The 24,999-nt window shown below is 34.9% G+C and overlaps 1 protein-coding gene and 1 pseudogene across 3 annotated transcripts in view; one reads left to right on the forward strand and one right to left on the reverse strand.

The window, feature by feature from the left end:
- Positions 1-1,681: 1,681 nt before the first annotated feature.
- Positions 1,682-24,999, reverse strand: part of ZUP1 (zinc finger containing ubiquitin peptidase 1) — a 31,490-nt gene continuing 8,172 nt past the window's right edge. For all 3 annotated transcript variants that reach the window (XM_008518025.2, XM_070556891.1, XM_070556890.1), the window contains exons 3-10: positions 19,352-19,462; positions 17,496-17,617; positions 15,599-15,767; positions 11,080-11,268; positions 10,619-10,784; positions 6,767-6,918; positions 5,472-5,692; positions 1,682-1,930 (exon numbers count right to left, since the gene is read on the reverse strand). In XM_008518025.2, the coding sequence (XP_008516247.2) occupies positions 1,883-1,930; positions 5,472-5,692; positions 6,767-6,918; positions 10,619-10,784; positions 11,080-11,268; positions 15,599-15,767; positions 17,496-17,617; positions 19,352-19,462 (1,178 nt within the window). In that variant the 3' untranslated portion in view covers positions 1,682-1,882. The remainder of the gene's footprint in view (positions 1,931-5,471; positions 5,693-6,766; positions 6,919-10,618; positions 10,785-11,079; positions 11,269-15,598; positions 15,768-17,495; positions 17,618-19,351; positions 19,463-24,999) is intronic.
- On the forward strand, positions 19,723-20,785 carry LOC103549750 (eukaryotic peptide chain release factor subunit 1 pseudogene; annotated as a pseudogene).

A 24,999-nucleotide genomic window follows, 5' to 3' on the forward strand; every position in this document is an offset into this window, starting at 1 on the left:
CGGTCCAGGGTTTGCCCTTTCGGATCCTGGCCACAGACCTACACTGCTCATCAAGCCATGCTGTGGTGGCATCCCACATACAAAACAGAGGAAGATTGGCACAGATGTTAGCTCAGGGCCAATCTTCCTCACCAAAAAAATAATAATAATTTCTAATCCATTGCTATTATTTTGGCAAAATAAAATAATGTCTCAGCAATTCTACTTTCTGTAATTATCTTGTCACAGACTGGCAGTTTGCAGATCACCAATCTACACTCTGAGAAACACTGCTTATCAAACACTTAGAAGGTACATTTAATCTAGGCTTGAGCAGTTCAGGAAGTACTTCTGAGAGGAAGACCTCCTAAGAAATGGAGAACTAAAGGGAACAGGGTTCTAGGCAACCCTGCTCTATTTTGGCAAAGGGCTTCAGTCTGAAAGGAGTGAAACTTTAAGAATGGTGAGAGATGAGCCTGGAGAGGCAAGGAGGGCCCAGATTGTGTGGGATGTTTGGATTTTATCCATGAGTGATGAAGAGGACTCAACTAGGAAGTCACAAAATCTTATTTGTATTGAATGTCTTGGCTCCAGTGTGGAAAGCGGACTGACAGAGGATCAATACAGGGAGACAAGTTAGGAGGTTATCACATTATCTAGGTAAGAGATAATGGTGGCATGAAACAGGCTAACTACATGGGGATATAAAGTAGAAACCTGATTACCAGTTTGAAGGACAGAATATTAGGATGGTTTCTAGAATTTTCCAATTGGCAATATTATTCATTCTTGGAGTACAACTTTCAGTATTTTGATATTTTCAGTACTTTCAGTATTCTAACATTTCTAGAACTTCATTCAAGTACATTCTTGTTCATTTTTTTCATGGTGCAGTGAACATTTGTTGCTTTTCTCTTTTGTTGTTTAATATCCAGCTCCTCATCTACTCTGATTTCTTTTTGAGATAAACTGTCTCTGTCCCATGGCATACAGTCTCATGCCAATCAGATGTGCCTTCTCTGGCATCTGAACTTTGAACAGACGTTTTACCTCAGCTCCTAACCTGACTGTTCCTGCTATAAATTAGACCATATTCTAACCTCTAGACTTGCCTTGGTTCTAGCATAGTTCCCTTTTACCTGTGGATTCTGTGAGGTTCTGATAATCTTTCAATGAATTCCCTTCTGCTTAAATTGGCTAGAGTAGGATTCTTGCTTGCAGCCTTACATGGCACATCCAATAGGACTCTGAAAGTTTCTTTTCTACAGGACACATTAAACATAAGACTCTGAATCACAATATAGGTAAGTGTGTAAATATTCAACAAAAACAAATCTCTCTTTTTAGAGCTATGCCTGTTAAATATCAAGGTTATTTCTAAGTGGTAAAGAGATAATTTTACATGTTTTACAGCAGAAGAAAGCAGAACGCTGTAACAGTAAGAGCTTAGAAGTGAGACAGCCTGGGTTCATACCCTGGGTTACGATCATTTTCTTGGGCAAATTACTAATCTCACAGAGCTTCAGCTTTCTCACAGGGCTAATTTAGTACTTGTCTCACAGAACTATTTTGAAGATTAAACTAACTGATACATGAAAAGCACTAAGAATATCTAACACAAGCAAGGGCCCAATAAATATTACATATGACTATAATACAAAAGCAGTTTCTGAAACGTGGATAAGAAAAAGAGAACTCACAATGTAAACAAGATATTTTATTGAAATTATTACTAAACAATGGAGTAGTAAAAGTATAATTTAGACATTTTAGAAATTAAATTACAAGTTGAGTATTTAGAGAATTTTAGAGAATCCACGGCTTCATGAGTTGTATTAAGGAGTTTAATATCTGAATTTAGAATATACAGTAAAATTCCACAATCACTGAAATGCTTAATTCTTCAAGGAATCTTCTCGGCTGTAAAGACTTGAGATGCTTGTCTCCTGGCCTTTAAAAGGAATTTTAAAAAACTGTTAATTGTAAGTGAGAAGTCAATTAATTAAAATAAGTATTAATTATCATTCTTCTATTAACTAAAATCTGGAAGTTTTTTCAAGATGATGAACATTCCTTAAGGAAAACTACAACTTCTAATTTAGGAAATTAGGATTAAACATTTTTAAAGCCAAGTCACTATAAAATTAAAAGAAAATTCCAAATAAGGACAACATAGAAAAAAGTAAAAAGAAAAATGTCACTTTTTATGAAATAAAGAGTCAAAAGTAAAAATGCCGGCTCAAAGTCAGAGATAGCTAGCTAAAAACAGAGGGAAGCAGAGACAGACAGACATAGAGCTATGAGCAGAGAATCTTTAAGAGAATTATCTCCTTCATTATGGCCTTAAAAATATCACTTTAAAAATCTTTTAGGGGCTGGCCCCGTGGCTGAGTGGTTAAGTTCGCGCGCTCCGCTGCAGGCGGCCCAGTGTTTCGTTGGTTCGAATCCTGGGCGCGGACATGGCACTGCTCATCAAGCCACGCTGAGGCAGCGTCCCACATGCCACAACTAGAAGGACCCACAATGAAGAATATACAACTATGTACCAGGGGGCTTTGGGGAGAAAAAGGAAAAAATAAAATCTTTAAAAAAAAAAAAAAAAAAATCTTTTAAATGTTGTGACATTTCCACAACTTGAGTTACAAATCAAGGCATATTATACCAAGCTAAGTTAAGACAAAGTTAAGAGTACAAGGATTACCCAACGGAAAACAAAGGATGCAGTTATGTAATTTAACTGCCACATATCAATATGTGAAAAGAATTGAGGAACAGGGCCATTAAATAGATTTATATTTATTATTTAGGAGATATTTTGTAAAATAAATCCTTTCACCTAAACAAGTGTTCCAGCATCTAAAACAGAGTGTGGAATTAGACACTCAAAATATATTTATGGCAGAAACGTCTTAGAGTAATTATAAGACAATCGTAAGGATAAAAAAAATTTTTTTTGAAAATTGATTGCTCTCCTTGAATAACAGAAGCACGATAATTAAAATATTATAATTAATTTTAAGTTCAAATATGAAGAACAAGAGCTAGCCTAGCAGCATAATGGTTAAGTTCATGTGCTCCACTTTGGCGGCCCACGGTTCGCCAGTTCTGATCCTGGGCATGGACCTACACACTGCTCATCAAGCCCTGTGGTGGCGGCATCTCACATACAAAACAGACGAAGACTGGCACAGATGTCAGCTCAGCAATAATCTTCCTGAAGCAAAAAGAGAAAGACTGGCAACAGATGTTAGCTCAGGGCCAATCTTCCTCACCAAAAAAATAAATAAATAGGGGCTGGCCCCATGGCCGAGTGGTTAAGTTCGCACGCTCCGCTACAAGCGGCCCAGTGTTTCGTTGGTTCGAATCCTGGGCGTGGACATGGCACTGCTCATCAAGCCACGCTGAGGCAGCATCCCACATGCCACGACTAGAAGGACCCACAACGAAGAATATACAACTATGTACTGGGGGTCTTTGGGGAGAAAAAGGAAAAAATAAAATCTTAAAAAAAAAAAAATTAAAATAAATAAATAAATAAATAAAAATTATGAAGAACGAAATGTAAACTGCAGTTATAAATATCTATATTTTGAGATACTTGAAAAGACCAAACTTGTTCCGAAATGCCTACAATTAAATTGTAGTCATAACTTAGTAAGAAAAAGACATTTTAAATATGAGCTATAAAAACAAACATGAAATAAAAGTAAAATCATTATTTTGCCCTTGTTTAAAGCTTCAGATTTCTATCCGACCATATGCAGATCAATCAGTACAACAATATTTGCTGAATTCCTTCAATGTATAACAAAGGACTATTGAGAAGGACAGAGTAACTATAAGACACAGATGATAAAAAAAAGGCAAAACAAAAGGCTTGAAAGCAATATGCAAAAACAATGCTATGTTAAATTGGTTAAGATTAATTTTCTTCATTTTTACAATAATATATTTTCAACAATAAATGTGATATTGTTCACACAAAAGCTTAGCAAACATGAAACTATGAGACTTTGTATCTTCACAAAAGAAGCAATACAGGGCAGGGCTCTGGATATAAATTGCCTGAATCGGAATCCTAACTCTGTTACTTAGTAGCTGTGTGACTTTAAGAATACAACAACTTCTCTGAGTCTAGGCATCTTTGTCTGTAAAAAGGGAATAACAGTGCCTACCTCACAGGGCAGTTGTATAGATTAAATTAGTTAACAATATGTAAAGTGCTTAGGATAGAACCTAGGATAAAGTAAGCATTATACAAGTGTTACTTTTATTAATATTACAATTACAAATCATTTATTATTATTATTATGCCTTCTCTATCTGGCAGTATTGTACATTGTCAGCCAAGTTCTGATTCTTATGGTTAAAGACACAACTACTCTCCATGACTCAAAAAAACCCAGAACAGTAGCAAATGCACATTTTTAGTATTCTAACACCATCAAGTTCTCAGTTTCCAAAACTAGAAAGCAGAGCTAACTAAAATGTTTCAGGTACACTCCATGACAATATTTAACCCCACTTACGCTCTCAAAAGTTATCTGTATGTTCGTGAATAAGCATCTTGGTATTTTATAATAATTAAAATTAACCTCTAACTTTATCCAACTAAATTAATGATAGGATGAAAAAAGATGAATGTAATTTTGGTATTTAAGTCATTCCAAAGAAATTTTTTAGGGTATCATAATAAATTGAAGAAACTTGTAAACAATGTTTGCCTTTATATCTCACATTGTGAGGCTGAAAAGATTACTCTTGCTCTAATTTCTCATTTCAAACAATTTTAGTCCTTTCTCCCATGATCCTGATATTCTTCACAAATGCTCCTCTCTAGTCTTCCATCTCTTCTCTTTATACAGAAACAAATCAATGTGAAGTACTGTAATAGCGACTTTTTCTCTAATATTCTGAGAACTGTGCATTTTCTAGACTTGATATGCCACCACACAGCTTCAGTTTATACCAAGTGAGGGTTTTCAACTCCTAGAAATTTTTCTATAATGTACCACTCATCACTTAACTGCAAAGGATAAAGAGACAACTGTACTGAAGTTAAATTCTAGAACTGTATTTATCCAATAAGCCCAAGCGCATAATATAGAGTTTCAGGAATCACAAGAATCACATTTAATAAACAATAATTACAAAACCAGTAGGAGTTAGGTCTCCTTGGATTAAGCTAAGTTTTCTTACCTTCTATGTTACCATTTTTCATCACTCACCTGATATTAAAAATTAAATTATATGGAATTAAATATTTCTATGAAGCTCTGAGTAAAGTAGTTGAAAGTCATCAGGTACCATTTGAAATTCAAAGATGTCTATTCCAGAAATTAAATGGCATCAAAAACAAAGTATCTTTGCCTACTTAGTGATATTGAATGAGGTATTAGGAGATACAAAGGGATAACATCAATTTTAACTAAAAGTTTTCAACTCTGAAGTTCAACCTGCTCAAGCTTCACATGATAGATTTAGATACTTACAACTTTCTCCTCTGAAGAAAGAACACCCTCTACTGCCACTATCTGGTATTGCTTATGTTTTAAATTGCCCACAAATTTCCGAAGTTGCTTGAGACTGCTAGCCTCCATGTCTTGCTTTAATAGTTTCTGCATTTCTCGAGAAGGACATCCAGGATCAAATATCAGTAAACATAATGTTCGGTTTTTCCTCTCTTCAATTCCAACAACTGTTCGACTATGACCTATCAAAAAAATAACAGCTGTATATATATATATGTGTGTGTCATATACATCTATCTATAGCTATACATACAGATGTAAGTTAGTATATATATACACACATATACACACTATCTACTCTCTCTTTGTATATAGTGTATGTGCATATGTGTGTTCAGAATATAAACAGAGTCAGTCCTTCTGACATGTAGGCACCTGAGCTCTCTCACCCCTAAGACACAAGAGTTTAGTTCTACTTCCTAACCTTCAGTTCCCTTTTGTTCAATTTTAGTTTTCTAAAGTCTTCATTACAAAAAATTTTACTTCTAGTGTGCCATATATTTTAGTTTTTCTTTCCTAATACCTTGATCCTTCTTAAACAAATTATCTCAAATGAAAGGATTTGAAATTCACCTACTGTAGAACAAAAACTCTCATGGTTCCAAAAGGTAAACAAAATTAAATTTACATATACTAAAATTTCAATTGGGAGCTCTTAACCTTTATAGTTTATCTTCCTAAACAATGATATTCCTAACATATACTTGTCCTTATTCCTGTCAATCCAAATCACCCATTCAACAAAATTTATCAAATATCCATGTGCCAGGCACTATTACAGGCTGTTAGTGATACAGAAGCAAAATAAACAAACATTCCTGCCTTCACAGAGCTTATATTTGAATGGGAAGAAATACTTGCTGGTAAGTAAGCGAAGTATACATTATGTTAGATAAAGAAAAATAAAGCAGGGAAGAGGGATAGAAAATGCCAGTGGTGGAGGGTGGGATAATGAGATGAGATTTTAAATAAAGTGGTCAGGGAAGGCCTTGCTGAAGTGACATATGGGTAAAGACCTGAAAAAAGTAAGGGATGAATAATAAAGGAAGAGTGGATCAGGCAGCCTTGAAGATGCCAGGGATTATCATCCTTCATTACCCAAGAACGTGCTATAATGACAATATAGGTTTGAACATCAGACAAACTAATGTCACAATACTTCCCAGCTCCCCATTATCAGAATCTTAACCTGTCCTAAAGCTAAAGCCAATTAGCTGTCTTCGAAGTTACACCGAGCATCTATGAGTCACACTAACCTTGATGCTGAAGATAGATAGGAGGCTTAGATGTACACACGACTTTTGGACCCCCTTCCCTCTCTGAAGAATAATAGTTCAATATCCATTCAAATAAGCGAGGGTGTGTACCCAAAGGACCAGTTGCCTTATGAAAATCAACAATGTGGCACCTATAAAAAATTGACAAAATAGATGAGAGAATATTTTTAAAAATACTTTCATCAATGAAGTTATCAAATACAAAAAATTCTAAGTTTAGAACTCGTTCCATCTCATCATTATTTTCCTAAGAAGAAAGAAAACAAAATAATTTTATTATTTATCTGGAAAATTGACATTTTATGAGGAAATAATTATTTAAATAACTTCACAATATAGCTGATGACTGATCTCAAACTTACTTACAACATTTTCTGACATATAAAATCTGCATAAGGGGCTGGCCCAGTGGCACAGTGGTTTAGTTCGTGTACTCCGCTTCAGTGGCCTGGGGTTCACAGGTTTGGATCCTGGCATAGACCTAGCACCGCTCATCAAGCCATGCTGTGGGGTCATCCCACATAAAATAGAGGAAGGTTGGCACAGATGTTAGCTCAGTCACAATCTTCCCCAAGCAAAAAGAAGATTGGCAACAGATGTTAGCTCAGGGCAAATCTTCCTCACAAAATAAATAAATAAATAAATAAAAATAGTATCTCCATCAACAGTAAATGAAGACCATACTTGATTTTTAAAAGTCATCTACATATAAACTGAGACACACCTTTATTCTAAGTTGTCTAAACCTGATGATCAATTAGAAGCCAGCTTCTATTTTTAATTCCTCAACAGCCATTCAAGTCTATCAAAAATATCCTGCACATTTTCCCTGTCAGCTGTCTCAAATTCCACTAACAGACAAGAAAAGAATACCTGTAAAGATCATAGAAAAACCTGTATGTACCTCTATCTACACATACATCTATCCCCTATTTGGCACCAGACCATGGTGGTACTCTTTCCTCAAGTGGAAGTCAATGTTGAATAAACAAAATTCTTTTAATCAGAAGCATTCTTTACACTTCTGAACAACTATTTTTAAAAGGTCAAGTATAAGCAAAGCAATTAAAAACTTTATTTTCACTTTAAAATATACCACAGATATCCTGTCTTTGTCTCTCTTGGCAATAAAATCTCCAAATACACCCAAATTGTAATGGTTGCTATCTTTAGCCTCAGCAAGTTTAATGTTGATAACTTTCAACTTATTAATGAGTTATTAATGAGTTTTAAGTGTTGAAATGAACTTCTGGATAAATTGTTAAAAAGCAGGAACAGTGTTTTTCGGTTAGCAGTTGACTGCATGTTTAGATTTAGAATCTGAATAGCACCCTACAGAGAATAATTCATAGAGAGTGAAAGGAAGATACTTAACTAGTAAACACATTCAGGGTATAATAATAAAAAAGGTTTACTAAAAGACTAAATTTCAAGTATCAGGAAAAAAACTGGATATATCAGGTATTTTAGACGAAAATTTTCCTTAATTAAAAATTATTTAAAAGCTCAGAACATGATATAGTACATATAATCTAAAGGTGTGAACAGATTGCAAAAAGAAGAAAGAAATTTAGAGGGCATTAAAATAGTCCTTTCAATTTAAATAATCAAGAAATTTACTATATACACCTTAGTTTTTCAACTTAAAATTTAAGAAGTATTTTACCTCTGAATCTAATCAATTAATATGGTAGAAATGATGTAAAATACTAAAGATGAAAATGATTTAAACACCCAAGGACAAAGAGAACGAGGGCAGACAAGAAATGGCCACACATTTTTTGAAAATGGAAAGCAAGAGAGAGGAAACAAAAGCGAATGCAAAGAAACGGAGACAACTGTCTTGCACCCCAAGAGAGGTTGGAAGCTTAGAGGTAGGTACTGGGAGGAGTAGCAGTAGAGCTAAAAATATGAGATTAATGGAAAGTTTGCATAAAGAAGGCAAACCACTCCTTCAATGCCCCCTCCACCAATGCAGGAGCTGTAGGCAGGTGAGTGGAGAACTCCTCTGAATGGTCTCTGAGAAAAGCTCTCTCTATACTGATATTTCAGAGTCCCCAGTCAAATAGCCAGCTTCCACCTAAGACTCCTTAAATGAAGTGTGCTAACCCGTAAGCTCCATGAGATCCAATCCTACAGGACCTCCAATCTGCTTTTTGGTAGCTCATTCCTCACTCTAGGAAAAGACAACTAAGGATGCACAGAATTTAGAAGAAAGCCTTCAAAATGGAAAAGACTAAAATAAATAGACATGAGAACAAATTAACATGGAGGAAACGGAAAAACACAAGAATAGAAAGAAACAAAACGTTGGAAAAAAACTTTGCAACCATAAAAGACTGTGATGTTATGAAATTACACCTTAAAATAAAAACACAACTGCTAAAATAAAAATTTCAATAGAGTAGTTGGGAGATAAAGTTGAGTAAATCTAGGCAGGCAAACAAAAAGCAAAGATAAAAAATGAGACAGGACCAATAAACTTATAAAGTCAAAGAAGTCCAATGGCCAAGTAACAGGAGTTCCAGAAAGAAAAAATAAAGAAAATGGAGGGATCATGACTACCAGACAACAACAGTTTTACCTCTGGGCTCTTACTACATGCCAGTCATGGTTCTAAGCACTTTATTATCTCATTTAATTATCACTATAACTCTCTGAAGCAGTTACTACCTACAGGTTCTGTTACCAACGGTGGAACTAGGACATAGACAAGGTAAGTTGCAGAGCTAGCAGAAAAGCTAGGACCAACTGCAGGCAGTCTGACTCCAAAGTCCAAGCTCTTAACTACTATACCAAGACCTGACAACTCACAATTTCAAATTTGAAAGGAAAAACAAATGCCAAACACAGTGAATCAAAGCCCGACATCCCACAGTGAAATCTCATAATATCAGGGCTAGAAAAGATACAAAAAACTTCCAGAGAAAATAAACAAGTTACACATAAAGGAATGAAAATCATATGGCATCTTAACCTTCTCAGAAGTAATACTAATTGCTACAAGTCAACAGAGTAAAAACTTAATTTGATCTGAAAATGATTTTGAATTTAGAATAAGATAGCCACCTAAACTATCATTTAAGTAGTAAGGACTAGGCATCCTTTCTTAGGAAGCTAATGAAAGAAGTTTTTTGAAGCAAAATAGAGTAATCCAAAAAAAGAGAAAAAACATAGAATGCAGGAAAACTCCAGGCTCCAATTCAAAAAAACAGTGAAGAAATGCTATGTGATTACAGCTGTGGAGGAGACCTAGAAATAATCCAGACTGGAGCAAAAAGGGCAGATGGCTTCAAGAAGGAGGTGTCCAGGGATACGGAATATCTCAGATTACATGGCAAGGGAGTATCTGAAAAAGAGTTGAGACCATGATGCAGTCAAACAGTAAACGGGAAAAGGAAAGGTAATTCTTAACTCGAGGGAAATTCTAAAAAGCTTTTCAGGAGAGGAAATAAAATCAGCAATAAATAACATTTACACAGTCATGATGTAAACTCTGACTTTAACTTAATAAAACCTGAGATTTAATTGTATTAGAAGAATTGAGGGTGAACAGGTAGGAGGTATAAGGGTAATGCAATAGACGATGTCTCAAACTAATAAACCAAGAAAAAGCTATGAAAGCAGATTATTTAAAAGCAATGGAAGTGACAGCGTGTCTGAGAAACAGGACTTTAAAATAGAGAGGGGCATGAGATAGGGGATGAATTGCCGGTTGTCATTATAATCCTTTCAGTGCTACTTAAATCTTAGTTTTCAACTGTCTCTGACAAAAACAACAAAACCTTCCAGATATGACAATAACATGAACTTGAGTTTTTAGGTACATACTTTACCCTTAGGGAGGTCAGAAGTGTATATACTTCACATGCTCCGATCCAGGCCTTTGTTCCCTGTAACCTGTTATTAAGTTGAGAGGCACCCTGAGGATCAAAACCTTCCTTCCACGCATCTTCAATCATAGACTGAATTTTTGGAATGCAAGGAACTGACATACCTAAAATTATAAAGCAAATATGTCACAGGACAGTTACTAAAGTACTAAATGGTATCATTTAGCAGTATGCCATATACTCTGGAGGATCCTACAACACAGTTTTTAAGACGGTCATTCCTGACATCTTCTATCGTATCATTTTCTGTTCCTTCAACCAAAATTCAGATTTTTAATGTAAATATCTACTAAAATACTTCTTCATTAAAGCTATTAATTGTGCCTACTATATATTAATTCATTCCATATCATATGCACTTTATGAGATGATAAGTTCTGAGTATTATATTTCACATACCTTTCAAGCAACCATCATAAACATCATTTTGTAATAATGATGAAAGTAGCATTTGGAAATTTCTGTAACCACATCCCCAACCTTTGTCACCAAAAGATGAATGAAAGTGATCCACCACTGCAGAAAACCACACACGCTTCACATCTGTGGCAGCATTCTGATAGTACCTACAAAGTGCTTCAATAATTCCTAAAGCAGAAAAGAGAGAGAGAAGATTTAGGATTAGTTATCATCTTTCTATGGATGTTTCATATATTTCTCAATATCACTCTCTCCCTCGAGCACCACATCTGAATCCTTCTTTATCTTTTTACTGATATAACATTAATTTATGGCCTCTTGTTACTACCATGCAAGTTTCCCAACACTAGCATATTACTTACTACACTGAATTGAAATTGTTTGCATCTTGCATCTCTGCATCTGCAGGGCCCAGCACATAAAAGTACTGTTGGATAAAAGTTCCTCTTGTCTCTCCATCTTATTATACATACTGCTGGACATCACTGTCTTCTGAAGCTCGGTCCTAATCTGCTCCCAATTAAAAAACCTCAATAGCTTTCTATTACCTATGGAATAGTTTTAATCTATGGCATATGAAGCCCACAGCAAGATATTCTCTAACTCACCTGTATTTCAAACCACTCTTCTTGCCTTAATTTTGGCTGTGGCCTAACTGGACACATTAATTTGCCCATGGAGTTTTCATTTCATTTGCTAAGCACTTTTTATATACCTACAGCTATGCTAACACTAAGGATACAAAAGATGAATATGACAATATTCCTTGAAATCTCAGGGATCCAGACTATAATAAATGCTATAAAATGGATAAACAAGGTGTTAGGACAGGGTACATCTGACTCTGTCCCTTTCCTCCTTCTAGTACACTCTCCTTATGTTTCCACATCCTACAGATACTCCAAGGATCAAATGCTACTGTCTTCATAGACCTTTTTCCTGATTCCAAAACCCTAAACAAAAAGGTCCTCTTTCTCTGAACACTCACTACATTTATGTGTTGTGCTTCCCAGGCACTAGCCATATTCTTCATGGGCGAATACTACAGTTCTTTGTGTATACTTTACTTACTCTACAGACTGTGAAGCTTTTAGGCAGAGATGTCTTATTTGGATAGCACATACTTTCTCATACAGCATGTGGCACCAAAAAGACAATCACTGAATGCTTTTCACTTGAATGACGGGTATACTATAGGAAAATGGGTTTTTGTCTTTAACAAGGTAGAGTCAATAAACCAAAACAATTAAACAAACCAAGAGTTAGAGCTGTGCCTAGCACCATTATAGACAGCAATATAGATCTTTATAACTATTTCCAAGGAACTTAGAAAGATAAGACTTATAATAAAGAAAAAGAACAATTTAAATTTACAGGACTGAGTACCAAATGTTGTAGTATGGAATGGGTACTCTAGGAATTCAGAGAAAATAACTGTGGGCTTCAGTATCACAAATTTTCATGAAGATGTCAAGATCTGAGAGAGACTCTTAAGAACGAGGGGGAAAACCTCCAAGAAAATAGAAAAGAAAGTAATGTACATTCTAGTATACTTTGGCATACTTATTACTAAGACAAGGGTGCCGCACTGTCTAGGTAACACTATCCTAGCAACCACATCATATAATTGCCTCAGTGGGAAAGTTCCTCATAATAAAGTTTACAGGTTTTTTCTCAACTGAGGTGTAACTGACATACAATATATTACTGATAATAAAGTTTTTTATTCCTTAGATCTAAATCTCTTTAGATATTTTACAAGATGAATTTATCTTTTGCTAAATTAAATTTTATTGTTAAAATTATAACAAGAGACTCTTTAAATAACAGCTGCTTCAATTAACAGTTGCATAATTATCAAAAATAAAAATCTTTGCCACCAAACCAACACTTCTAAATTTCAAGGCAGCTCATAAAAAAGACATAGTATATTATAGGGTAGAGTTCTTTAAGATATATTTATTTTAAATTATATATACACTACTGTATTCTATAGTAACTCTAAAATATATGCACAAATAGAAATTAAAGGATGACATAAATTAAAAAAAATAGACATTCTACTTTCTTCCTGTATACTGAATAAATTATAGTACACATCTGCTGACATGTCCTACCCAACATAGAAACCTTTTTATGTGGAGACCATAAAAGAATTATAAAGGCAGCCTTCAGAAACAGACCCACGGATATATAAAAATATATAACATATGGTATTACAAATAAATGAGAAAAGCACAGATTCACTAAATGGTACTGAGATAAATAAGCAATAAGAACTTAACAAGAAGCATTGTTATAATTAAGGGGGAAAAATAGATCCATGCCTTCTTTATCTTTCTCTCCCTTTCTTTCTCACACACACATGTGCACAAATAAATTCCAAGTGGATTAAAAGTCAAAAAACGAAAAGCAAACATAAACATTGAAAGAAAATATAAAGGAATATGTTAATCATCTCAAAGATGGGGGAGTTTCTTAAACAAGACAGGCTACAAATAAAGGGAAAGATTAAGAAATTTGATTATATTCAAACTTAAAACTCTAATTAAAGATATCATATACAAAATTTAAAGGTAAATTATAGACTTGAAGAAACTATATTTGCATCTCATATAATCAACAAAAAATTAGTATCCTGAATACTTAAAGGACTCCCAAATCAATAAGAAAAAGACAAATATCCAACAGAGAATGAAGAAAGGGAATAGATTCCAAGAAACTAACTCAGGAGTAGCCAGGGAAATGTAAATTAAGATATATATTATATCATGCCCTAATAAATGGCAAAAATTAAAAAGTGTCACCACACAAAGTGTGAGTGAGAATACAGTGATGCAAATGTAGATGACGGCCATTTTGGAAAACAATTCCACAATAACCTTAACAAAGTTAAAGAGGCAAATGCTCTTTAACCTAGTATTTCCAGTTCTGAATGTAATAGTAGAGAAACTCTTGAAGGAGATCTGTTCATAATTTGTGAAAGTAAAAAACTAGAAACAACCTAAATGTCTGTAAACATGAAAACAGATAAATAACGTACACAATTCATACAAGGAACAACATACAGCAATCAACATGAATGAACTACAGCTATAAGAATCAACATATTTGAGCAAATCAAATTAGAGAATATATAGTATATACCAATTTACATGTAGTTTAAACACAAAGAATATTATATATTACTTTTGGCAAAAGTATTAAAACATATATAAGACTGATAAATACCAAATTCAGGATAATGGTTCCCTTTGTGAAGAGGAGGAAATAGAATCAGAAAGGGGTATACAAGTGGTTTAAAATACATATAAAAGATTTTACAGCTTTAAAACATTAAGATTCATAAAAGCTGGGGGGTAAGAACAAAGGTGTTTCCATACAATTTTTTTTTTACTACACGAACAGATATATTTTTTAAAAATATACAAACAGGAAAAAACGCATTCTTTGGAGCAAGGCACATCTGATTGATTGTGAGTACTAGCTAGGCCAATAACTAGCTATTTAACCTTACCTTGGGAAAGTAAGTAAACATCTCTAAGTCACAATTACCTTATCCAGAAAAAATGTAACCGTACACAAGAGAATGTTTGTTTTGAGAATTAAATGATACAATATGTATAAAAGTCTTACTGTCTAAAACTATACCGAACAATATGGTAGCCACTATCTACACGTGGCTATTAAGCACTTGAAATGTGGCTCGCCCAATTGAGATGTTCTGTAAAGTATAAAATACACACTGGATTTTGAAGAATGTACAGATTGCAAAATATCTCATTATTATTTACTTATTATTTAGTTTTAATATTGATTACATGTTGAAATAATAACGTTATGGACACACGGAGTTTAAAATATTAAAAGTAATTTCATCTGGTCTGTTTTACTTTTGCTAATGTGACTATTAGAAATTTAAAATGATATATGTGGATCACTTATATTTCTGTTTGACAGCATTGGTCTAGAACATGATAAGCCCTCAACAAAAACTTTTCTAGGGGGCCAGCCCTACGGCCAAGTGGTTAAGTTCGCACATTTCACTTTGGTGGCCCAGGGTTTTGCCAGTTCAGATTCTGGGCACAGACATGGTATCATTCATCAAGCCATGCTGAGGTGACATCCCACATAGCACAACCAGAAGGACCTACAACTAGGATATATAACTATATACTGGGGAGCTTTAGGGAGAAGAAGAAGAAAAAAGAAGGTTGGCAACAGATGTTAGCTCCGGTGCCCATCTTTTCTAAAAGGTTCATTTTAAAATCTCAAGGAAATTAACACAATATAAAAGTGAATTTTTAAGTGAATTGTTTACTGTAAAAATTGAGATTTAGAAGTTTCAAAACAACACATTTTTCAAAATTATTAGAACATACAGTCTCACCTAAAACTACATAAACCATGGATCATGAAAATTAAGCAAAATTCAAATAATTCTGATTACAACTTCAGTGATGTATGGACATCAAAAACATGATTCTGATGTACTCACCAGAAGTTTTTGTCTTTCCATCATCAATACCAATAGCTAGTGATTCCATCATATCAGCTTTTCTTCTATGAAATTCAGATGGATGCATTCTTCCTCTATTTACTTCTATCTCCATATTTCGTAGTTGCTGTTGTTTGTACCCTCCAGAATTATCTAAACCATACTGTCTCTATTGAACATAAAAAAAATGACAATTTTTATGTCCCTTTACCTCAATGATGGAAACTTAACCACAATTTTATTTATTTGGAAATGTATTTTGAAACATTATGAATTACAGACTTTTATACAAGTCAACTTAAAGACTTTCATGAAAAATAAATCACACGCAAAAAAACTTTGAGTAAATAATAGCCTTTTCTATAAAGCACCACCAAAAGACTTGCTTTCCTTGTCGAAGGGAAAGTAGAGAATCCTGTCCTCCTACTAAACGTACTTAGGCAGATGAACTCTGAACATACTGCTGATTTTTTCAAGAAAACTTGTCAGTACTTGTTACTTGGTTCCTGGGTTAGCCTATAAAGGCCTACTTAATTCATAATTCATTTGGGCGATCACTCTACACAGTAAACGAACTATGGTTTTGCACACTGGACAAAGAATCTCAAATAATATGTATAAAACAGACTTTATGGAAAAAGTTTCTGAGATCTAAACAACTAACTTCCAAAGTTATACAACAAACTCCCTTAAATACTGAAAACTTTTTGTATTGATAATGTTCAAAATTACATAAGGCAAAAAAGATTTAAGAAAAGCTAACTTTCTTTTCTCCTCTGAATACTGGTGGGAAAATATTTTGCAAAAATAGCCTGAATTAGATATTCCAAAGAGAGAATTAGATATTCTCACACACAGCCACATGTATGAACACTTTCAAACCTATTCAATTATAAACTCTTTTTATTCACATATTATCCTATTAATACATGGAAAAAGAACATTTGAAAACTCTATGAGCATTATCAGCACAGATGACATCATAGTCCACAGCAAATTAGGACTGAAAAAGTAGAAAAATCCATTAAAAATATAAATGCATTGGGGCCAGCCTGGTGGCGTAGTGGTTAAGTTCATGTACTCCGCTTCAGTGGTCCAGGGTTCACAGGTTCAGATCGCAGGGCGGACCTACACACGACTCATCCAGCCATGTTGTGGTGGCATCTTACATATAAAAATAGAGGAAGACTGGCATAGATGTTAGCTCAAGGACAATGTTCCTCAAGCAAAAAGAGGAAGATTGGTAATAGACGTTAGCTCAGGGCCAATCTTCCTCACACACACAAAAATATATAAAGGCATTAAAAATATAATAGATACTGCCAATTTAGTTCAACAGATACCATCACCTACTTAACATAAATGAAGTCTCAAATATCATCAAAAAGTATTTTCCATTAAAAATGTTTCTTTCTAAATGCATGAACTGCAATCATTAAAAGAATTTAAGACTCAGACAGGAGACAATAATTCTAAGTTTCTCTTTTCAGTATCTATACAAACACAAATTCTGAGTCTCGGTTTCCTAATTTGCCCCATCAACATACCACAGGTTTGAATCTAGGCTTTACCATATAACACTGCCTGATTCTGAGTAAGTAAGCTACTTATGCATGCTTTGTCTCCATTTCTTCATCTGTAAAAAAATGAAAGTCTAAAATAGCTTCTTCATGGAGTTGTGAAGATTTTGAGGATGCTATATAGGAAGTGCTTACCCCAGGACATGACTGGAATAAGTACTTATAAATGGTGGCTCTTATGAACTATAAAATATATATGTAAAAAAAATTTTGTATGATAACAAGGACAAAAATAATAGGCTGAAGTCTTGACAACACCAATGAAAAATAAGAATGCTACTAAACCAAAATACTATAATTGTTATTCATCTTTGTACCCGCAGCTTCTGAAATTCTTCCATTTCTTGTCTTGATTCTTCAGATCTTCTCTTTCTGTCTTCTTCTTGTTGAAGCTGGTGAGCCAATTCTAGATCTCTAGAACACTGGATTCTATCCATGCCTGTTAGATATTTTTAATCTTTAGAACAAAATAACTATTAAAACAAAAGCTTACTTATTGCATGTTAATACATATTTTCTAAATGGAGCAAATGCTATTTTGTCATTTATTCATGACTATGATGTCATGGAAACACTGAGTACGAATCTAGCAGAACTCGAACTGCATCTGTAAGGGTGTAACCTCCACCTAAATCACTAATATTCACTGAGTGTTTAGGCTGTGACAAGCACTTTTCACTAATTATGTCATTTGATCCTCCATAACAACCTTAGTAAGTTAGGTATTATTATCTACTGAGGAAACCAGAACTTAGAGAAATTAAATAGCACCCTTCATTGGTGTTCCTTATTAACACAAATAAGGCAGATTGGTTTCTCAAAGAAATCCAACGGGGGGAAAGGAAATAATAAAGAGCATAAGATTATATGTCTGCAAAGTACAGGTATTAGATAATAACTTAATTACAGTCTGGCCCCAAACAAACAGTACAACTTTGCAACATCTTGGCCTGTTTCCTCTCTACCCAGCGTCCTGCAGATCCATTAGTCAGTGGCTTCTGGTCAGCATCTTGTCTCTTAATCTCCCAATTTGATGGTTTAATTATGTATTTGAACATTCTTTCTTTCCTTACAAATCTCTCAGCCTCTATTGCATCTCCCCATTTGGTCCCCACTTCCTTTGTTGCAGATATGCAATCCACAACTGATTTTTCACATACTTCTGAGACTATCTACAGTGATTTACTCAGACCATATCTTTCTCTCATTACCCACCATAGGCTTACAGAATAATTTATGTACCCACACGAAGCTTATCAAAAACAAAGTAAGAATTATCTGACATTCAGCTTCAGAGGGTTATTCTTCCACAGTAGTTAGTAGAGAACCACCAGAGTAGAGGACTACTCCATCTTTGCTCCAGGAATTCTCATCTTGGGATTAGGCTGAGTGATTGGGCAATGCTGTCCACAGAGATCAGTGACTGGTACTAGCATCACTAATACCAGACATTAAAGTCCCTTGCATTAACAGGTGATACCTATGTACCTTAAGAAACTGAAATCCAGTAGAACACAACTGGTTTCTCTTAGGGTCTATTTTATATTTTGTTTCAGTGGGATTGTGAAACTCATACAGGATCCTTCCACTTCTAAGGCACCACAATGATTACTTAACCAATGCCACTATTAAAAAGATAGGGGACAGAGGAAAACTTTTGTACAGTCACTTATAAAACTAGTAAGTTGTAATATAAGAAGCTGGGCAAGCAGCTGGAAATGCACTTGAAAATCTTTTAAGTCACATAGTTCACATTCTTTTTTAAAATTATATGTGCCATATGGCAGCTTCCTATTCATCAGCAATTTTTGCTGACCAGATGCTAAATTCAGTTACTCCTCGCTGCTGAAAGAATAGCCTCAACTTATAAACCAAACAGATTTTTTAAATTGACCAATATTTCATTGTCTTCTAAATAACAGTGTTCTGGGACAAAACCCTGGATGTATACCCCTCGTCAGCTGTAGGTCACGACAGTTCATCCTTTATTACTTTGCTGTGAAACAACTTCTAAAACCAAAGTTGAAGCTAGGTTAGAATTCTTTAAAGGAACAGATTTATTTTTAACCAATATGCTTTGTTTTCTCTATGTCATTGATGTAAAAATTAGACATGTGTCCTAGGAAGTGGAAATTAAATCATAATATTCTTATTTTTAAACATATAAACGTACCTTGTCCGAAGTTACTTTCTTCCAAATGCAAGTCAACATGTTCTTGGAGAATACGGTAATTTGTACAGATGAGCCCACACATAGGGCAGTCATACAGTGGTTGATCACAGTCTGTATTAGAGACATAATTCAATTGATTTTATCTTTAAAACTGTTAGATTTCATACCAAGTCAAAGACTGCCTACTATCCACCAACCCTATTAAATAAATAAAAGCTCTTTTGTAGTTGGAGTTAAAGCTATTTTTCTACTTATAGGGTCAAGATGGAAGACTGAGCATAAACACAAACCTCTCTTACCACTACAATAAAAGAAAATATTAATAATAAATATTCAGATCTGTAGTCAAAACAAGAAAAGTAGAAAGGAAAATGAAAACGGTAAGTAGGGGCCAGTCTAGACATGGACTTTAGGAGCTAAACTCTCAGCACCCTCCAAACTAGGTACAGAATTCAAGCATTCAGCATTAAGCTGGGAATTGGGATCATACTGTGTAGTTGGGAGCAGATCAAAGAGCTGCATCCATCAACCGGCACTGCAGGCAGATAGGTGTAGCTTGCCCAGGACAGAAGCAGCAGTACCTCTGCAAGCCCAAGACCTGGGTCATACTGGGCACAGCAGAGGGACCCAGACGTGCAGAGTGAAGTACTGAGCAAGTCATACATGTAAGGCCTGGTTTGGAAGTGAAAGAACCATGTTCAGAAAGTAGCTGAGACTTCTGTGCAGCTGTTTATTTCTGCAAAGTAAGTAAGACTGGTTTCATTTTAGCTGGATCAGCTGACTTCAAAACTGAACTAAGTCAATCTGATATGTTTGACCAGAGGTTGCAATCAAAAGTTTTAAACTTAGTTGACACATCCTGTGGTGGTGAAACTGAAAACTAAGCTATTGAGTTACCTACTGCTTCCTCTCTAAGATGAAATTCATTCAAAAGAAGAAATTAACTCAATGATACTTTGATGAAATCAGCTAGGACACAGACAAGTACTGTTTTGGAGCTGAAGATACACTAATGGCTTTGGAAATGGGAGCTATAGAGATTCCAATAGTTGATGAAAATCTGAACATACTGAGATGTGTTCTTCACTGCCAAGGCACAGTAGAGGAAAAAATTCTCTAACTGCAGAACAAGAGAAGGATAAATCTCATTTCACTGACAAGACAGGAACATGAGTTGATTCAGAAACACCCCTGCTGAAATGGTTTGCTAACAATTATAAAAAATTTGGAGCTATACTGGAAACTGCCATGGATACGTCACAAGAAGGATCCCAGTTTGTGAAAGGATTTGGTGGAATTGGAGGTGTCTTTCAGTACTAAGTCGATTTCCAGGGAACGGAATACCAAGGGGGAGACAATAAATTTTTTGACCTTGATGACTAATAGGTAGTTGACATGGGTCCCTCAAAATGTGCCTTAACCTAGAGCACTCAACCCAAGGAGCAAACCTGTCGAGGAATCCCTGCCTTATAATTGTACCATTTCTAGAACTTAATCCACGAGCATCAGATACTGAAAAGAACACCAGACCCAACCCTATACTTTGGTTTGTCATGGTGTCAGCACAACAGCCTACAACTAAGGTCCTAAATGCCACTTTGGACTAAGTTTAAAAAGAAATCCAGTTTTTACTTTTATTTGATGGTGAAATTGGTTGATCTTATATTTTATGAAAAAAATGATTTTTAACTTTCATACTTATAAGCAAAAATACTTTAAGTGCTGCAAACCTTCAAAAGTTAACAGAAGTGACATCATAAAAAAAATAGAAATGCTAGAGATAAAAAACACTAACAGAAGTTAGTGCTCATTAGCTTGTTGGATATGGCTGAAGAAAGAATCTCCCAGCTTGAGGGTATGACAAGAGATACTTCTCAAACTAAAGAATAAAGAGAAAAACACCGGGAAAAAAAAAAGAACAAAATATCCAAAAACTGTGGGAGAACTACAAAAGGTATAACATACACATAATGGGACTACCAGGAGAAGAAAAAAAGGAAATGAAGTAATACCTGAAGCAACAATGACTGAGAATGTCCCAAAATTAATGTCAGACATCAAATCACAGCTCTAGGAAGCTCAGAAAACACCAGGGATAAATGTCAAAAAAAACTATACCTAGGCATATCATATTCGAACTTCAGAAAATCAAAGATAAAAATGCCTTGAAAGAAGCCAAAGGAAAAAAACACGTTACCTATAGAAGAACAAAGAATTACATCCGACTTCTTCTTAGAAACCAGGTAAGCAGTAAGAGGAGTGAAATAGTTAAAATGGCCAGAGGAAAAAGACCCCACCAAACCTAGAATTCTGTACCCTTCAAAATTACCCCTCAAAAGTAAAGGAGAAATAAAGAATTTCTCAGACAAACAAAAATTAAGGGAATTTGTTGCCTCACAAGAGATGTTAAAAGAAGTTCTTTAGAGAGAAGGAAAATGATATAGGCCAGAAACATGGATATACATAAAGGAAGAGCAACAGAGAAGAAATGAGGGAAGGTAAAATAAAAACTTTTATTTATTCTTAACTGATGTAACAGATAAATTTATTCAAAATAAACATAGCAACAATGTATTCAATTATGTATGTGTGTATATATGGTTGTTTCTGTGAAATGAATGACAGCAATGATACAAGGGAAGGGGGAGGAATTAGGAATATTTTGTCATGATAGGGTACTTGCAGAAGCCATGCTGTAGTATAAAGTTATTTGAAAGGAGACTTGGATTAATTGTTACCATATGCTGCAAACTCTAGGTCAACCATTAAAAAAAGTAAGCATAGAAGTATAATTGATATGTTAAGAAAGGAGAGTGTTGAGCAAGTGGCATCTGTTACCTATTATCTGGAGTAGAAATACAAACACTGCATCCTGGTATCAGAATTGCCAAGGAAGACCTAATGCAGTCAAGCACTGGATGCAACAATGCTTTACTCATAATAAAGATAGAAAAACACATAGAGAAGAGACAGAACAAGATCAACTTCAGTACTAAACATTGGTCTGCCATGCCCAGTGGGTCCCTCCCAGAAGCCAACGCAGAGCAACTGGTCTCCACACATCCCTCTTGTGCCACAGAATGAAGGACTTCATCCCCTTCCCACAGGAGACAGACACATATAGCAGTAAGGTAGGGCAGATGCACATCATTGTCTGAAACAGGGAAAGACATTTCCACACAAAGGGATGAGTCCAGCACAGGCTATGAGAACTCCTTCTATCTTGAAAAGGAAGTGTTCTAGGCCCAAGGCCTATTCTTATGTGGCCAAGTAGGGTCTAAAGACTGCATGCACAAACTGTCTTTCCCAACAGAAGAAAATGGAATCATATAAAATGCTCAATTAAAACCACAAAAGGCAGAAAAAGAGTGGTAGACAAAAAAAAGGAATATAGAACAAGGGCAACAAATAGAAAACAGTAACAACTATAGTAGCTATTAATCCAACAACAGGAATAATCACTTTAAATGTCAACAGTCTAAATGCACCAATTAAAAGACAGAGATTGTCAGAGTGGATCAAAAAACAAGACTGACCTATATGTTATCTAGAAGATACCTACTTTAAATATAAATACATACATAGATAAAAAGGAAAGGGATGGAGAAAGATACACCATGATGACACTAATCAAAAAAAAGAAGCAGGAATAGCTATATTAATTTCAGAGAGTAGATTTCAGAATAAGGAATGTTATCAGGGATAAATTGTGGCATTACATAATGATAAAGGCTTCAATACTCCAAGAAGACATATCAATCCTTAACGTGTAAGTGCTTAACAACAGAGTGTAAAAATATGTGATGTAAAAACTGACAGAATGGCAAAGAAACAGAAGAATCAGCTATTACACAGTTAGAGGATTTGTAACACTCCTCTATTAGAAGTGGAAAGATCCAGCAAGCAGATATAGTTAACCCCTCTACACAACTTCATCCAACAACAGAATACACATTCTGCTCAAGCTCACATAAAACACTCACCAAGACAGACCACATTCTGGGCCATAAAACACATTCTAGGCCATAAAGCCTTAAGAAATTTAAAGAATAGAAATCATACAATGTCTGCTCTCAGACCACAATGGAATTAAACTAGAAATCAATTAACAAAAAGATAGCTGGAAAATTACAAAACACTTGCAGATTAAACAACACACATCTAAATAACAATGCATCAAAGAAGAAATCTCAAGGGAAATTAAAAATATTTTGAACTAAATGAAAATTAAAATACAACTAAAAATTTGTGCAATGCAGCAAAAGCACTGCTTAGAAGGAAACTGATAACAGTGAATGCATATATCGGAAAAGAAGAAAAATCCAAAATCAATCATCTAAGCTTCCACTTCAGGAAACTAGAAAAAGAACCAATTGAGGGGCTGGCCCCGTGGCCGAGTGGTTAAGTTCGCGCGCTCCGCTGCAGGCGGCCCAGTGTTTCGTTGGTTCGAATCCTGGGCGCGGACATGGCACTGCTCATCGGACCACGCTGAGGCAGCGTCCCACATGCCCCAACTGGAGGAACCCACAACGAAGAATACACAACTATGTACCGGGGGGCTTTGGGGAGAGAAAGGAAAAAATAAAATCTTTTAAAAAAAAAAAAAGAACCAATTGAATCCAAGGTAAGCAGAATAAAAGAAATAATAAAAATCAGAGCAGATATCAATGAAATTAAAAAGAGAAAATCAATAGAGAATACCAATGAGAACAAAAGCTGTTTCTATAAAAAGATCAATAAAATCAATAAGCCTCTAGCCAAGCTATGAAAAAGAGAGAACACAAATTACTAATACCAGAAATAAAAGAGGGGCATCACTACATGTCCCATGAACATTAAAAGTATTATAAAGGAATATTTTCAACAACTATGCCCACACATTTAATAACCTAGATGAAATGGACTAATTTCTTGAAAGCCACAATCAGGCAAAACTCACAAGAAAGAGACAATCTGAATAAAGTTATATATTAGAGAAATTGAAGTAATAATTAATAACATTCCTGGGCACCAGGTGCAGATGGGTTAACTGGTGAATTCTACCAAATATTTAAGGAGGAAATCATACCAATTCCTACAGTCTCTTCCAGAAAATAGCAGCAACGAGATTTCTTAATGCATGCTATGAGGCCAGCATTACCTTAATACCAAAACCAGACAAAGATAATCAAGAAAAGAAAACTACAGATCAATCTCTATCATTAACAGAGATGCAAAATCCTCAATAAAATGTCAGCAAATTGAATCCAATAATGCATAAAAAGAATTATACACAATGATCAAGTGGGATTTATCCCAAGTATGCAAGACTAATCCAACATTCAAAAGTCACAAATGTAATTCATCACATCAACAGGCTAAAAAAGAAAAATCACATGGTCACATCAATGGATGCAGAAAAAGCATTTGACAAAACCCAACACATATTCGTGATAAAACTTTCAGCAAACTAGAAATGGTGGGGAACTTCCTCAACTTGATAAAGAATATCTGCAAAAACCTACAGCTAACATCATACTTAATGATGAGAAAACATGAGAAAAAAATACAAAATTCTAACGAAGGAAATCAAAGAACAACTAAATAAATACAGATTTCTTGTTCAGGATAGGAAGTGTCTATATTGTCAAGATGTTAGTTCTTTCCAA

Source organism: Equus przewalskii, chromosome 9 (assembly GCF_037783145.1).
Source record: "Equus przewalskii isolate Varuska chromosome 9, EquPr2, whole genome shotgun sequence".
NCBI classification, from domain to species: Eukaryota; Metazoa; Chordata; class Mammalia; order Perissodactyla; family Equidae; genus Equus; species Equus przewalskii.